Source organism: Protopterus annectens, chromosome 14.part0 (genome assembly GCF_019279795.1).
Source record: "Protopterus annectens isolate FY-2018-M chromosome 14.part0, PAN1.0, whole genome shotgun sequence".
Classification (NCBI taxonomy): Eukaryota; Metazoa; Chordata; order Ceratodontiformes; family Protopteridae; genus Protopterus; species Protopterus annectens.
Window position 1 is genome coordinate 174,684,575 of NC_056748.1, and position 18,220 is coordinate 174,702,794.

Below are 18,220 nucleotides of genomic sequence, written 5' to 3' on the forward strand. Positions count from 1 at the left end.
TCTGACATCAGTTAGAGCAAGAAAAAAGGATCCCGAACAGGGTACTTTAGAAGACTTCAACTTCAATTTTGGAAACGAAAACTCAGGTAGTGGCCGACCGGCACTTGTGCGAACTGCTTCTGCTTCAGGCTCCTTGGCAAGAAAAACTGATGTAATGGCGTCAGCTGCCTGCTTTTATACCACTGACGACCTGACGGCAACCCACGCAGAAATACTAAGCCTCTGGTATTCGGGCCAACTGAGGGCTACCCCTGGCAGGATAACCCAAGTGTAATGACTGCAACAGTGAAACACGAAGAACATCAACAAAATACAAGTTAACTGCACACATAGTAGTCTAAAAATGTCTAAGCTAAGAAAGAGGGTGTCCATCACTGCCCTTTGAAGTAAGACAACAGGCATACTTTAAATCTGACTCAAAGGTGCCAAACAACAAGTATATGAATAAATCCACACATCACTACCTCCAAGCACGTACTTTAAGTACAAAAGAGATTATTGAAATGACCCTAAGACAGTCAATACCAACTGCTGGCAAAAGTATATTGACAATAACAGGTTATATGCCAGAGTAAAAAATATAAAACTAAATCAATGTCCCAACTGACAAAAAGGTCCCCCAAGAACAGTGTCCTTAATAATGAATGGGTTTTTAATAGAAGCACAGAGTTAAGAGTCTCAGCTGCTCTTTGACAACTCTGGAGCAGCATGTACAGCCTTTTGCCTTCCCATCAGCCTGTTTTTAAATAACGGAAAAGGGTCTAGCAATCATTTTCTGTCTGAAGCAGTGTCCCTTCCAGAAGTGTCATGTCCACATTTGAAGCTTCCAGAGATGTGACTGATGTAGACTGTTATAATTTTTAAAAACATCCTCTCCAAACATAAAGAGATGCTCCCCACCAAGCAGAGTCACTTTTAGTAAAGCAGGACAAAGCTGCTTAAATGTCCATCCATTCTAGCAAGAAAACCTTATGGCAGGGTAAAACTCAGACACATGCTGATGAGTTTTTAATGAAAAATCTTGCTCAACCAATACTCTAGTTCACTCGAGTATAAGGGATTTGACTAGCTGCTATTGCTGCCCCAAAATGTTTTCTTTAGCTACATAATTAAAAAAAAAATCTCACCACTTTAAGTCAGCAAAGCATGCGGATGCACTGTGGAAGTGGACCTTGATGAGCCTGTTCAATTCTCAACTCTTGTTACCGGATACCAGAACATTCAGACAACTTCACTGCCACAAGTAGACAACAATTTTTATCCTCATACTTTTCTGGTACTTGTGTGAAATGGAATTTCACTTTCCAGCCCCCCCCCCCCCCCCCCCAATGACAACTCTCTTTACAAGAAACTCAGTTCTAGCTTCTGAATGCAGTGATCTCTGCTGCACGTCTTCAATGTCACCCAGTGCCAATAGTATACTGCAGGTCTCTTTACTGACATGACAAGGGTTTTGAAGCAATCACCTATACCCTTCTTCTCAATAAACTCAAAAGACTCAACATTGGAGATAACACTATCTGCTGGTTTTGTAGCTACTGAAAAGAGAGAACCTTCCAAGTCCATACGAATGTCACCCTCTACTGCCAGTAAACTTAATACAGGTGTACTGCATACTGCAAGTCTTGCAGGTCTTCTCTTTTCTCTCTTTGTTAATGATCTCCCCCTAGCATTACCAAATCTGAAATTAATACTGTATGCAGATACGTTGCTCCTGCAACCCAGTACTAGCCATTCTGACCTGCAAACCAAGTTACAGGACAATTTCATTCAGTTATGCACCTGATCCACTAACAAGCTACTAATTAATCCCAAGAAAACCATGGCATCATCTTCGCCTCAAAAAATAAATTACCCACTGTTCTTCTCATTTTTCTTAACAGATCATAACTGGAACAGTATACCTAATGGCACTGAACAGAGGTACCCAAGCCTAATAGTCGACCCTACAACTTTCCTTTATTAGTTACAAAATCTGTGCATGTTGTAAAGTCCTTGTTCAATTAAAACTGTATTACTATCTCAGTCATGTCCTTTCACCTGCTGGTCCCAGGGCCAGTGCTAAAAACATTTTAATTCACAAAATTGAATATGGCCATCCTTTTAAAGACTGCTGAGAATAAAATCTGCAGATTCAATCGATTAGCAGATTCCCAGATACACCACTACAATTTCCCCCCAAAAAAATTCCAAATGGTTTTCAGTGTCTCATAGGGTCGCTTTTCTTCAAAGTACTCTAATTTACAAGGTGCTGCCTTGTAAAGGGGGTCACTTCCCCCTTTTAAGAGTGAAACTACCTTGACAAGACAACTCCTATGTACTCAAAAATACACAAGATAACGTTTTCTCTCTAGTGCTAGTCCATTTAAAATTGCTGTAGGTGAGACAGCCTTCTCTAGACTAGGTTCTGCTACCTGGAACCACCTGCCTGAAGTCATAAAAAATCTAGAAACTATTAAAAGCTTCAAAGATGCACTTAAAGAACATCTGTTTTACTGAATTTACCTGCAACCACCATGACAACGGTTAGGGAAACTTACCATTCCATATCATGAATAACAGAACACATTTAATAATACTCAGATACTTTTTATGTATTTAAGAGTTTATGCCTACGTATGACTGAAGTTTGTGCTGAACCTGTCAGCTAGGATGTTGGCAATGTCTGTGGGTTCAGTGTATTTTTTGTCATTTTGGACTAATTCTGAGCATATCTGGGAATTACCACCCAGGTTCCTAACATAACTAAAGAAAGCCTTGTGATTATCCTTAGTGTCCTGTGCAATTTTTCTCTCGAAGCTAGCCTTAGACAATTTTATGAGTGCCTGTAGTTTTTTGCTAATACTGATCAGTGATGCCTTCCCTTTTTGGGATTTTGCTCTATCATTTAGTAGCTTCCTCCTTCTATTGTATAGTTTGTTTATGGCTGGGGTCCACCAGACAGGACGTCTGCCTTTGGAGGATTGGGTCTTGGTTTTATTTGGGATCGCATGATCCATGCATTCCTGAAGGTGTTCATAGAATGCGTTTATAAAGGATTCTGCGGTCTGGCCGTATTTTCTACAGGTCCGGGGGCTTTGAATATTCCACCTCGGTTTTGAGGAGTGTGAAATTTGCTTTAGAGAAGTTTTTCACTGTGGTTTTCTGGGCAGGGGGTGAGGTCGGGATGTGAATATCCAGTGAGATTAGTTTATGGTCTGATCTTACCAGTGAGGGATACACTTCTGGTCTGGAGCATAGAGTCCCCATGTTGGTGATGATCAGGTCCAGTATGTTTTCCCCTCTTGTGGGAGTGGTAACAAGTTGTTCCATAGCATTTGAGTTTATAAATTCTAGGAACCTTTGGGCTAGGGTGTTGGAGCTAGAGTAATGTTCCCAGTCTATGTTTGGGTAGTTGAAGTCACCCAATATAATGGTGTTTGGAGAGACCTTCATATTTTCCAGTGTTCTCAGAAAGGCCGAGTGGGGTTCCTGGGTTTGGGAGGGTGGTCTGTAGCAGGCTATAAACTGGAAGGCAGTTTTACCCACTGTTAGTTGCACATGGATAGTCTCTGATGCTTCGTGCTTTGCCACCAACCTGGAGGTGTGGGTATCTTTGATGAATATCGATACTCCCCCTCCTTTTGTGGTTCGGTCCAAGTTTTGGGGCTGAAAAGCATGGTATGAGGTATAACCTGGTAGTGCTGGGGTGCTCTCGGGAGCCCTGAACCAGGTTTCTGTTAGTGCACAGATATCGATGTTCTCCATGCTAATGAGAGTTTCGAGTGCGTGCATCTTGAGGTTTAGACTTCTGGCATTGAGTAGCATTACTCTTAGTTTCTTATCCCTTGTGATACCTATGGAGGTGGGTTTGTCTTTTGAGCCTTGCCTAAAAAAGGCACTATGGGGGTAGCAAGAGCCTTTGCCAATATCCGAATGCCCAGGGGTGACAGGTGCAAGCCGTCCCTAGCGAAGCATCGTGGCTTGTCGTGCATATCATCCCAAGCTGACAGGCATTGGATCCCCTTTGAATGACACCAGTACTTAAGCTAATTGTTGAAATTGATCATCTTGTCCATATTGCGGCATCATTCTTGGTGAAGGTAAGATGCTACTCAAGGTCAGGGTCATACTGGCCTGGGCTACATGCTCAGAGAGCTCCTTTATGTCTCTTTTCATGTAGTCCAGGGAGGTACGTCTCAGGTCATTCACACCAGCATGGACAATGACTGAGTCATATTTGTACTTGCCTTGGAGTGACCTGAGTGCTTGTGTTATGTGGTGGATCCTAGCGCCCGACAGGCTGCTCACCGTGATCCTCTCCTTGTTCAGCCTGGTGAGCGGGATGTCAGTGTGCCTGACGATAGAGTCACCTATTACAAGTGTATCAGGTGTGTTGTTTAGTCTTAAGGGCTGTGACTGTCCAGCACACTGGCTTTGTGAGATATGTGTTGCACGTGTTTTGTTTTGGGGTAGCGGTTACTTGGGTGTCTGCTTTGGAGGTCTCTGCTGCTTAGGCAGATCTTTATTTAGAGCCTCCAAGTATGTTTTTGTGTGATTATGTGTTTGGTTTGCTGTCGTGGTAGGTCTATGTGAGACTGGAATTGTAGTGAGTGTGGTTTCCTTCTCCTCCTGACTGGTTATGCCAGTACTGAGTTGAGAGAGCTTAGCCTCCAGTTTGGCTATATGGTTGCATCTCTCACATGTGTTGGAATTTGTTGGGAGGAGGAGAGGGTTGTCTGTGTACATGAGGCAGTTGTAACATTGCCTCAAGATTCCCAGATTCACCAGCTGGACTGGAGAGGAGATTGACAACTGACTTTTGGACATGCTAGAATAATATTGGGAATTCCTTAATAATTGAAAACAAGGGCCAGTGGGGAGTGAGGGTGTAGTGCTTTTAACTTTTAGTGCTGACTTATATAATTGCTTTAGCGAGCAAGTGCCAGGTAACTTAAGTGCAATGTGTTACAGGTAACTTAAATGCAAAAACGATAAACAGTAACTTTCTTTCAAGTGAAACAAGGAAATAAGCACAGTAAGCAATGCAGATATCACTAGTGATCCACAGAAGCGCTGAGAAGCCGTGTATTAGGTGGAATTAGCGTTCCAGGGAAATAACAAGCAAACAAACAACAAGCATATAAACAAAGCTAGATTCAGCAGGCCTGGATCTAGTCTATGCTAGAGCAAATAAGGTGTACCAATTTCAGTAAGATACAGTTCAGATATTAAGGCACTATAAACCTTTAACCAGAAATTCCCAGCTCAGAAGGGCAGAGTCCAGCCTCTTCTCCCACAAGAGTGCAGACCACGAACCTTCTTAATGTAAAATAACTGGCCTGAAGCCCAAGTGCTTAAACCAGAACTAATACACTTTAAGAATAACAGACACTGGGCTCTCAATCAGCAGTTCCCAACTTAGAAGGATGAAAGCTACCTGTCCTGCCACCACAGCGCATGCCACAAACCTTCCTAATGTAAAACAACTGGTCTGAAGCCCAAGTGCTTAATCCAAAAGACTTAGAATGATAGCTACACTTTAATCAAGTTACTACCAAGCAGTAATAAATACAATTGAATACTTTAGAGAATGCCTGGATTAGTGCTCAAGTTGTAACTGTAACACCCAAGGTATTGTTTATCTGGCTCTTTGCCAGAAATATAACAGGTTTTATGTGAGAAAAACAAAAAGTTGAGAGAGAATATACGAACATTCTTTGGACATAAGAAAGAACCACCTAAACAATTCTTTGGCACTACATAATGTGAAGTTTAGTGAAGATAAATTTCTACCTTTTGGTTTAGATCACATTGTGAATTATACTGGGGGGGGGGGCTTGGGATGATTTGATTGAAACTAGTGAGTTGTGCTGGCAACTAAGACTAAATGCCACCCCAACCCCCCGCTTTGAATGAGCATGTTTTGACTGGATGCATCCTTAGGTTAAAATCTTACATGGTATAAGATGGTCTGCCTGTTTGTATACACTTGTCAAAACTGGATTGGTTGAGCATGGTCAAGTGTTTTATAGGGTGGGTTATTTAAATGAATGAGATTATATTCTGATGAAGTCTGGAGAAACAGTTGAAAGTGCGTAATCCTGTGAATTTTGTTTTTATTTTTCTAGTGTATCTGTATTTTAATGTTTTAAAAAAATCTTTTTGGCTGAGTGATGCTCTCTTGCCTGTGGCTGGTTATTAAGGATTGTAACTTTGTGGAAGATTTGCTTCACTATTTTTGGTTCTAAGAAAATGTCTTACCCAAACAAGAGATTCCAGACACTTTGAAAAAGAATCTGCAAAAATGAGGGAGTTGTCTACATAAGGAAAATGTGAATACCTTGCATTCAAAAATAGACCATGACTGAAGCTAGACAATTTGTGAACACCTTTGGAGCAATGGATAACCGAAAGAGTAATGCAGAGAAGTGATACTATAATCCAGACACAGAAAACGTTAAAAAACATGTGAAATCTGAGACTATAATCAAGACACAGAAAACGTTAAAAAAACATGTGAAATCTGAGGCTATAGGAGTATGATAAGTATCCTTTAAACCAGGAGTCATCAAAAAAAAAAAAAAAAAAACTGAAAGGGAGAATAGGTGATAACAGGTTGTGAGGAATAACATTTTGAACACTGGGAATTTCAAAAACTGATTACGAAAGGAAAGATGTAGGCTTGGTCTCCATGACAATTCTTTCTTTCTGTGGTATCAGAAACATTATTGAATAAAAAAACTTTCCCAGTCAGAGAAACAGGAACAGGCTTTATAACCCCTTGTGTTAGCAAACAATGAATGACAGGGGGGAAAAATGATGCTTCACCTGGCAAAAGAGAAGAAATCCCCTGAAAAGGAAGGAGTGACTCCTATCATCTGTACCCCTGATGGATCACTTTCAGAGCCCATCTGTCTAAGATTACCTCTCACCAAAGTGAGAAATGGAAAGTCAGATTTTAGGAGAAATTTAAAGGTTTGCCAGAATGGAAGGGGGGGGGGGGTTTAACATTTGAATAACCTGTTGGACTGTCCTGTTTTTTTGGAGACTTCATTCTTCCTTTTAGAACCTATTTGCCATTGTTTTTTGAACATCAGCTTGACAGAAGTCTGCTCAATCTGCTTATTTTGCTTATTTATGAAAAGATGCTGAGTTAGGGATGACACCTTTTATAAATCGGGAGAAGGAATGCTGAAAAGTCTCATTCACCCATACAATCAGTTCCCTTCTCTCGTCACCTTTTTTTTCAGGCTGTCAGCAGCAAATGGTCCAAAAATAACGTCCCCATTAAGGGGAAAATTCAAAATTTCAATTTTCGCAAGTACATTTTGAGAATACCACCATGCAAACTTTCACCTAACAGATCCAGTAATTGCTACTCTACAAAAGGCATCAGCTGAGTTATAAGAACACTTCAAAGAATGTCTTGTTATTTGAGATCCAACACAGGAGCAAAACATGTTATCAAGAGAAGACTTTCCCTCAGAAGAAGGAACAATGGCAATAATGTTCCTCACATTTTCAAACAAAGCTAGGAAAATACTTTAACATGTAAGCTTGACAATTAAGAATTCTAAAAACAAGTGTGGTAGGGAAATGCACTTTTTTCCCAAATCATTCAAAGTCTTTCCTGTCATTATCAGAGGGGGAGGGAATTAGTGTTTATTTAAATGTTTAGCTGCAGAAAAAGATGCTAATGAAATCACTGCAGAGTCAGATGATCTGGAATCATAAAAAAAAAAAAAAAAAAAATGTAAGACTGAGGAGCTTTATACAATCCATCTGCCTTCTTAGGGGTTGAGGGCTAGCTGTCAGGCATGTTGCATGATGTAATAAAACATCCTCTAAAGATGGAACAGCAGCAGAAACAGGAGTAAGATGAAGAAATTCCCGATATAATAAACTGTGATATTCTTCAAAAAACTGGAATGTCATCATGTTCTCACTGAAACAATTGGTTTATCCGTGGTATGGCTACAGAAAAAAACATTCTACCAAGGGACAATGAGAAGAAATACTATCATAAAAATTGGTTACCCGAGCAATAAAAAGTTTTCCACTCACAATCATTTCACTCTTCATCACAGTTATAATCTTCAAAAAGTGATGCATTACTTTTTTTCTTACCAGTAAATCCAGAAAGAAACAGGTTAAGAGTCTGAACTAAACCCTAAGCTAAGAGCATTAAACCATCCCTGACTAAAGTAATAGACAGGAGAATATAAACGCTTAACTTTCTGATTCTTTTTAATAGGAATCTCCACAAAAGCAGACCGACTTTTGCCAGGGACATAATCCTGGGCAATAGGCATTCCAAGCTTGACCAGCCAGAAAAGCATTCCCACTCCTTTCTCAGAGACTGACAAAGAGTGGTTTTACCACACCCGCACATGTGCAGCAGAAATGTCCCCATTCAACCTCCAGGTGACACTCTCCTAGGCAATAAACAAACTCCTCATGCAAGTCAGGCTGAGGCATTTTCCGACCACACGAGGAGAATCTTTTAAAGCCAGAAGGCTTCTTGGACATCTCAGAAAATAAAGGCGCGTGCGTGCACACACCCCGAACAACATCCGCACTCTCTACGGGAAAGGAGGAGGTGGAGAGACTACTTTGCTAAAGGACAGTGAGCTAAAGGGGGGACAGCTAAGGCAAAACTCCTATGCAGAAAACACTACTGAAAGGGCCCGGAAAAAAAAGGTGGGAACCCACAGGAAAAAACTTAGAAAAGCTACAGGGAGGGAAGGGAATCTAAACTAACTACACTAAAGGAGGACAGGGGTAAAGAGAAGAATAATGCTATAAGGAAAAACAAAAATAGACCCCAAAAGAAAAGGCAATTAGGACTTATCTGAAGTGAAGTTGCTTGAGCTGTAGGATACACGTCTGAGCATTTCTGAGGCAAACGAGATATGAGGGTTATAGGTCAGAAAGGGATTATGGAAAGGGGAGGAGCTTGAGCTCTGGATCTGTCCTTCAGTTGCCAGCTCAGATCCAAGGTCGGAGCCAAGACCCATCCGGGATGAATAATGACACGGGATAGTATCAGATGTAAAGTTAACACAAAGTTCTCAACTAACAGAAAAATCACATATCACCATCAACAGAAACTTAAACTCCTACCATGAAACAAATAGTGTTACTTTAAAAAAGTACTGTTTTAGTCACAAATTTAATTGTGGAAGTTTTTCCTCCAAGAGAACTTATCTGCCCAGTACTGGACAAGTGCTACAAGTGCTAACCAAGCATCAATCCAGAAAACCCTCAACAGGAACACTTTTTGGAAGCAGGAAAGTTCTGAAGGCTTTAGGGCACAGGCTGTTGAATTTCTCTAGCTCTGCTTGGATTCTCAATGGTCTAGAAATGTGGAAGGTGCCCTTAAGCTTTGGAAGTTGGCAGGCTGTTATATTATATGCAGGATATAACCCATATAGCCAAGACTACTGCAGCAGTGAACAAATAATGAACATCTGACTAAGACACTCTCCTTTCCCAGCCTGCTGAGTGCTGCATCGGTGTATCTCACTATGAAGTTAACCATGAGAGAGGTGGCCTTTTTATTCAGTAACTCTTCACTGCCACCCACTGGACTTTGCTTGTCTTATCTTTTTCTTCTTTCGGCTGCTCCCGTCAGAGGTCGCCACAGCAGATCAACTGTTTCCATTTCTTCCTGTCCTCTGCATCTTGCTTTGTCACACCAACCACCTGCATGTCCTCTCTCACCACATCCATAAACCTTATCTTAGGCCTTCCTCTTTTTCTGTTACCTGGAAGCTTCATCCTTAGCATCTTTTTCCCAATATACTCTGCATACCTCCTAAGCACATGTCCAAACCAATGTAATCTTGCCTCTCTGGCTTTGTCTCCAAACCTTCCAACGTGGGCTGACCCTCTAATATACTTATTCCTAATCCTGTTCATCCTAGTCACACCCAGTGCAAATCTTAACATCTTCAACTCTGCCACATCAAGCTCTGAGTCCTGCCTTTTTGTCAATGCCAATGTCTCCAACCAATATAACATAGCTGGTCTCACTACCCTATTGTAGACCTCCTCTTTCACTCTTACTGGTACTCGTCTGTCACAAATCACTCCTGACACTCTTCTCCACCCACTCCATCCTGCCTGTACTCTCTTTTTCACCTCTCTTCCACACTCACCATTACTCTGAACTGTTGATACCAAGTATTTAAACTCATCCACCTTCACCACCTCTACTCCCTGCATCCTCACCATTCCTCTATCATCCCTCTCATTCACACACATATATTCTGTCTTAGTCCTGCTGACCTTCATTCCTCTTCTCTCTAGAGCATATCTCCACCTCTCCAGGGTCTCCGCCACCTGTTCTCTACTCTTACTACAGATCACAATGTCATCTGCAAACATCATAGTCCACGGGGACTCCTGTCTGATCTCGTCTGTCAACCTGTCCATCACCATTACAAATAAGAAAGGGCTCAGACCTGAACCTTGATGTAATTCCACCTCCACCTTAAACGCATCCGTCACTCCCACCTCAGACTTCACCACTGTCACACTACCCTCGTACATATCCTGTACCACTCTTACATACTTCCCTGACACTCCCGACTTCCTCATACAATACCACAACTCCTCTCTAGGCACCCTGTCATATGCTTTCTCTAAATCCACAAAGACACAATGCAACTCCTTCTGACATTCTCTGTACTTCTCCATCAACACTCTCAAACCAAACATCGCATCTGTAGTGCTCTTTCCTGGCATGAAACCATACTGCTGATCACTAATCATCACCTCCCTTCTTAACCTAGCTTCCACTACTCTTTCCCATAACTTCATGCTGTGACTGATCAATTTAATCCCTCTACAGTTACTACAGCTCTGCACATCACCCTTATTCTTAAAAATCGGTACCAAAACACTTTCTCCATTCCTCAGGCATCCTCTCACTTTCCAAGATTTCATTAAACAATCTAGTTAAAAACTCCACTGCCATTTCACCTAAACACCTCCATGCTTCCACAGGTATGTCATCTGGACCAACAGCCTTTCCATTCTTCATCCTCTTCATAGCTATCCTTACTTCGTCCTTGCTAATCCACTGCACTTCATGATTCACTATCCGCACATCATCCAACCTTCTCTCCCTCTCATTCTATTCATTCATCAGCCCCTCAAAGTACTCTTTCCATCTGCTCAACACACTCTCCTCGCTTGTGAGTATGTTTCCCTCATTATCCTTTATCACCCTTACCTGCTGCACATCTTTACTAGCTCGGTCCCTCTGTCTAGCCAATCGGTACAGGTCCTTTTCTCCCTCCTTAGTGTCCAACCTTTTATACAGCTCTTCATACGCCTTATCCTTAGCCTTCGCCACCTCTCTCTTTGCCATGCACCTCATCTCCTTATACTCTTGTCTACTTTCTTCATCTCTCTGACAATCCCACTTCTTCTTCGCCAACCTCTTTCTCTGTATACTCTCCTGTACTTCTTCATTCCACCACCAGGTCTCCTTGTCCTCCTTCCTCTTTCCAGATGTCACACCAAGCACCTTTCTAGCCATCTCTCTTACTAGCTCTGCTGTACTTACCCAGCTATTCAGTAACTCTTCACTGCCACCCAGTGCCTGTCTTAATTCTTCCCTGAACATCACCTCACAATTACCATTTTTCAATTTCCACCATTTCATCCTTGGTGCTGCCCTCACACTCATCCTCCTCTTCTTGATCACCAATGTCATTCTACAAACCACCATCCTATGCTGCCTAACTACACTTTCCCCTGTCACCACTTTACAGTCTCCAATCTCTTTCAGACTAGCCCTTCTACATAAGATATAATCCACCTGTGTGCATCTTCCTCCACTCTTTTAGGTCACCCTATGCTCCTCCCTCTTGTTAAAATATGTATTCAACACAGCCATGTCCATCCTTTTCACAAAATCCACTACCATCTGACCTTCTGCATTCCTTTGTTTAACACCATACCTACCCATCACTTCCTCATCCCGTCTGTTCCCTTCACCAACATGCCCACTGAAATCTGCTCCAATCACCAATCTCTCACCCTTGGGTACAGTCATCACCACTTCATCCAACTCACTCCAAAATTTTTCTTTCTCATCCATCACACACCCAACTTGTGGAGCATATGCACTAACAACATTCATCATTACACCATCAATTTCCAGCTTCATAAACATCACTCTATCTGACACACTTTTCACCTCCAAAACACTCTTAGCATACTTTTCCTTCAGGATAATGCCTACACCATTTCTCCTCCCATCCACACCATGATAAAACAATTTGAACCCACCTCCGATACACCTAGCCTTGCTCCCCTTCCATCAGGTCTCTTGCACACACAATATACCAACCTTCCTTCGGTCCATCATATCAGCTAGCTCTCTCCCTATACCAGTCATACTGCCAACATTCAAAGTTCCAACCCTCACTATCACAGTCCTAGCCTTTACCTGCCTTCGGCCATGCCTTCCACCTCTTCTCCTCCTTCGGCCAACAGTAATCCAATTTCCGCCAGCACCCTGTTGGCCAACAGTACTGGTGGCAGTCGTTGTTAACCCGGGCCTCAACCGATCTGGTATGTATATGTGTAGTTTTCTCTGCATATATGATTTGGCAAAATTTTACGCCGGATGCCCTTCCTGACGCAACCCTCCCCATTTATCCGGGCTTGGGACCGGCACAAATTGAATCAATGTCTTACCAACACATATCTTTTCAATATTATAAAATATTTAAAGATATACAATGATAGCTTATCAAAGACTCTTAGCTGCCGGTTTCATAGTGTCAAAGTGCCTTTGTTTTGTGATTGTGAGGTTGTTAAGGATAATTGTTTTTCAGGTTACATTTAGGAGGCCAGTGTGGTTAAGGAAGGTTACTTTTAAGAGTCTCAGCCAGGGTTGCCAGACGTCCCTATTTGGGCGGGACTGTCCCGAGATCAGCAGCCTGATCCCGAGTCCTGCCCTGCCAGTTTAAATCCCGGCCAGCCACCGCTTTGTTTGTTTTTTTTTTTTTTTGATTGGCCCGTATACCTGGCATACGGGCCAATCAAAAATCGCTAAACACGGAGCTTCTTGTGTTCCGCATTAAAGAGAAGTAGCTCCGTGTTTAATGATTTTTAATTGGCCCGTATGCCGCTATACGGGCTAATCAAAAATCGCTAAACACGGAGCTACTCGTGTTGAATGTGGAACTGCAATGCATTAAACACGAGAAGCTCCGTGCTTAGTGCAGAGCTACTGTTCTTTAATGTGGAACTCTGTTCCGCATTAAAGACCTTTTTTTTTTTTGGTCTTCACTTGCCGTGAGAGACCTTTTTTTTTTTTTTTGTCCCTACTTGGCTGGTTGCAAATCTGGCAACCCTGGTCTCAGCATATGTAGGTCTATGTGATTGGTCTGAGTTGTGTGTGTGATTGGTTTAGAGTGGTGGTGTTTGTGTTTCTGACAACCTGCTTGTTATGGCTTTGTGTGAGAGCTTTGCCTTCAATAACAATATACAGCTAAATCTCTCATACATTGCATTAGTTTAGGTAGCAGGTGGTTGTCAGTAAAAATGCTTCGTCTAAGGATGTCAATTTCATAAGAGTTGGAAAGTGCATATCAGTGTGGTCTGAAGGGGAAGCAGTGCCTGAGAGGTTGGAATTTATTTACTTGAGTGCTGTCTAAAAGAACAACTTAAAGTCTTCACATGAAGAACAATGTGCTTCCTGGTGCAAACCACAGGCTCTTTGAATAGCTACTGTGGAAGCATTCCTGCTCATAATTAAAATATTAAGTGTACACAAGTACGTATGGATAAAGAACATTTGGCAGGAGCACCAACACCAGGTAAGCAGTAAACAATTTAAATAAAATTACAATGAGATGTACTTTAAATGTGTAACAATGTACTGCTGCATAACTCTGTGTTTTTTTACAGCTAACACTTGGAGATGGAACTAGCTAAGGTTCTTAAGAAAGAATTTAAAAATGAAAGTGCTTGTGTCTGTCAAGTACAGGTTTGAATGGCACTGCACAGAGCATGGCCAGCCACTGTTAAGCTGAGTGTAAAAATGAAAGAACCAATAAAAAAGTAGTTAGAGCTCCAGCCAAAAATGCTTACACCACAAAAACAGCAGGAAATTATTCCTTGCCACCAAATAACCAGTACTACTCTTAGTAAGCTTATACTGACTAGAAACCAACCAAAAAACTGCATTTAATCATACACTGAAGTTTTAAAAGAAGAAGAAATTGGAGTGGAAAGTCACAAGGGAGACACTTTTATTAGCCAGATGGAGCCGTTATCCCACAAATTAAGACGAATGCTTAATGTAACAAAGTGGCGGATCATGTTACACAAACAACCAGGTGACTAAGAAGCATAAAATACCAGCTATTTTAACAGAACTGCAGTTTAATGTAAGAAAATAAAAGGATAAAAGTGTAAGGTCACATGGAAATATATCAACTAGAAGGGGGTGCAACCAGATACTTAAACAGCCAGTTGACTATTCAAGACAAAGCCATCACGTTTAACTAGACAAATAATAAAAGAATAAAATCTGATTAAATAAGCAAAAAGTACTGAAATCACCAAACTATAAAGTGCAGTATATTCTGTTCTAAAAGGTACACAGAAACCAAGACCACTACAGTTTAATCTTTAAAATCCACTTCACTTTATCAGTGCTTGAAGTTTCACCCCATCACCTCAAAACAGCAGATTTTTTTTTGTTAACATAGCACTATGTCTATTTTGTAATGTGCTGTGAATCTAAACACTACAATAATAAAAATGTTTATGCATAACTAAGGAAATAAAAAGATACAATGAAAGGAGGCATTACAAGTCAAAAAGACTGTGGTGAATGCAATCTGGACACAATAAGAAAACAAAAAAACTATCTGACACACATCCAAATAATGTCAAGGGATTCAATGCTACTTTATTCTACACTTTCTCATGTAAAGAACAGCTGACATGCAAGTCTTGGATGGACTGGCTGGGGTGGTACCATCATTGCTCACCAGCTAATGGCATCTTTGTGCCACTCCCTTTCTGATTTCAAAGACATTTTGCTGATTCCCTACACATTCAATCCTAAAAGAAATGATGAACATTACAGAAAGAGATCATTAAAGAAAGAGATAGGTTAGAAATCTGCATGCACAGAGGGGTGAAGCTGGAACTTCTCACAGCACAAAGCAGCTGTTGAAGTAGACCTGCTTAGGTACCTGAGATGAAGTGCAAGTTCTTCAGATGAGACTTTACTGTGCTGCTCCAACTGTCCATTCTCTACTTGCTTGCTGGAACAAACTTTATTCTGCAGGTCAAGTGATGGCTGACCTTCCTGTAAGCAACAGAACGAAATTAAAAATCTGTTGTGGTTTTCTAATGAAAGCCTTTTTTGCTATACAAATATCATATGTGTAACACACTAAACTTGACAGTGCATTGCTTCTTTTTTATGTTGTGTGCACATCCCTGATTTCTGTCCCAAGAGATACCAATCAAGCTAGCAGTTGCTTCCCTGTGCTACAGAGCACAAGTGATACTTGCGTAAAGTACTTACACGGCCAGTACACTGTCTCCACCAATCGGTGGCAAATCTAGATCTACATCTGAGATGAATCTCACTGTAATAAGCATAAGATGATGGCTACAATATTGCCATCAGCTTATTACAGTAAACTGTGTTTTTTCTTTATTTTGTTCAACAGAAGAGTTAGCAGGGTGGGGAAATAACTGTAATAAGCCAATGACTTATTAAAGTAAAGTCTTGTTTTTTACTTCACTTGAAGAGCTGATGGGGTGGGGTGCCAGCTACACTTCTGCCAAGTACATTAATTTTAAGTCTCACAAAGGAAAAAAAAAGCTCCAAATGCACAAACTCAATAGACTTTAATACAAAATAAAAACAGTACGAAAGACTAAGTGCTTTCATCCACAAAACTTGGACTTCATCAGAATCTGTTGTTACAGTAATCAAGCCCTATTTATATTGTGCTTAATAGACGTAATTAGTAAATGCTAAAGTACTTGTTCTTAATTGACAAAAGCACAAATAAAGCCACACAATCCATCATAAATCAAATTAAATCGTCTTAAATACTACAAAAAGTTGCTTATAAACAACAAATTAATTTAAATACATTAGTAAAAACACTGCCATATATCCTAATGTGTACTGTTGGTGCTCAATGTAAGTGAATGTTAAAAAAAGAACAACCAGGTAAAAATTCTCTCGTATATTACTTGTATATGGTGGCTCTTCTATTTAAAATGGGTTGCAGAGAAATGTGTTCCTTTATCCCAGGGGGAAAGGAAGCCTATAATCTGAACTGCCATTTGACTTCTTTCTCCTCTAAAACTAGAGAACTTTCATCATCTCTAGGGTTAATTCTAATGTGTTCTAAGATGGCATATGTAAATTTCAGCAAGTTAGGGCATGTCCTGGAGTGTTTATACAAGGCATTATTTATTTATTTATTTATTTTATTTTATATTTGTTGACCGGGCTAGTCTAGCTGGATACATATCCATTTTCAGTAGAGGCCCAGGGAGAAAAGCTCCAAGCATGAGTAAATTATAACATTCAAACATTCAAAAAATGACTAGTTTCAATTACATAGCAAGACATACTAAGAAATGTTATTAATTTGTGAACAATGTATGGTTTCATTAGAGTAGGTGTAAGAAAGAATCAAGTATTAGTTCTTTAGTAGGTGTCATGTACAATCAGACAAAGAGGTTACAGTATTTGAACATTAGCATTCCCTTGAAAAATAAATCATTAAGTCAGCAAAAAGAAGAGAATGGGAAGGAAAAGATGCAGGTAAAAAAGAGTGGGTTGGTCATATTTATTCATGAGTTGTAGGGGGGTATTTGTTCTGGAAGCAGGAGAGGAAAGGGGGAGGAGAAGAAAGAAAAGTATGATTTAATCAGGCTTTGAGCAGGGGCAAAGGCAATGTATTTTTAGGTGATCTCTGAGGTGTTTCTTAAAGATTGGTGTAGATGAGAGAGAAGTGAGTGTACTAGGAAGTTTGTTCCAGATTCTACCCACAACATTGGAAAAGAGTGACTCTCCCGCTTTGTTATGAGATAAACTGTTGGCAATAAGTAATTATTAGCTGAGCGTAGTGTTGTAAGATTTTCATATGGGGAGATCAAATTAGAGATGATAGGAGTATTAGTAGGATGGTGCAGGATTTTTTGTGCGATCACAAGTTGATTGTAATGTAGTTGGTTTTGTAGTTCTAGCCATCTGAGTTGTTTAAGATTAAGACAATGGTGGGTTCTATATGGAGAGCCAGTGGCAAATCTGGTTATGTTATTGTAGCTAGTTTCCAGTTTGGTGAGATTATGCTTTGAAAGATTGGTATAAATGGCGGATGCATAGAATAGGGTAGATGTAAGATGAGTCTGGGCAATGGATTTCCTAGCTAGTGGGGTAAGGAAGGGTTTTATTCTATACAGGGAGCCCAATTTTTTTATTGACAGATTTAATAGTATTGTTAACATGGGCATCAAAGTTGAGGTTATGGTCAATAGTTACGCCAAGGAGATGAGCAGTAGAATCAGGGGAAATACAGGTTCCATTGTCAGAGGTAATAGTGAAGTGGATCTGTGTTGATTTTTTGGTGGGAGTAAAAAGTAGTAGTTTAGTTTTTTTGGGGTTAAGAAGAAGGCAGCGTTGGGTGAACCATTTTTCAACTGTGTTGAATACATTTTGTGTAAGGGTCTGGAGAGAGGAAGAAGACTTGGCAGTACAGATAAGAGTAGAGTCATCAGCATATTGTATACAGGTGGATTGTGGAAAAACAGTATGGAGATCATTAATAAAGATGGAGAAAAGAAGAGGGCCTAGGATAAAACCTTGAGGAACTCCAGTGCTCACTGGGAGGTGTGTGGATAGATTATTGTCCCAGAGTACTGCTTGCTGTCTATTTTCCAGATAAGATTTGAACCAAAGGATTGCTTGTGGGTCAAGAGATTGGGCTTTTACCACATTGATAAGTAGGTTGTGATTGACCATGTCAAAGGCTTTAGATAGGTCAATAAATAGAGCGGCTGAGAGAGAGTTATTGTTCCGATTCCTGTTTATGCAATCAATAAAAGTTAGCAGGGCAGAAGTAGTGCTATGAAAGGGCCTAAAACCGTGTTGACAATTAGCAAGCAAGTTGTTGTGGAGAAGGTGCTGAAGTAGATGATGGTGAATACATTTTTCCATAATTTTGGCTAA

General features: G+C 40.6%; 1 protein-coding gene across 1 annotated transcript in view; it reads right to left on the minus strand.

Annotated features, from left to right (window-relative positions):
• The window catches only part of RC3H1 (ring finger and CCCH-type domains 1), a gene marked incomplete in the record, with an annotated part of 3,590,040 nt that overhangs the window by 109,491 nt on the left and 3,462,329 nt on the right, over nucleotides 1-18,220 (minus strand). Inside the window, 1 exon segment of the mRNA XM_044055940.1 lies at nucleotides 15,213-15,328. Within this exon segment, the coding sequence (XP_043911875.1) occupies nucleotides 15,213-15,328 (116 nt within the window).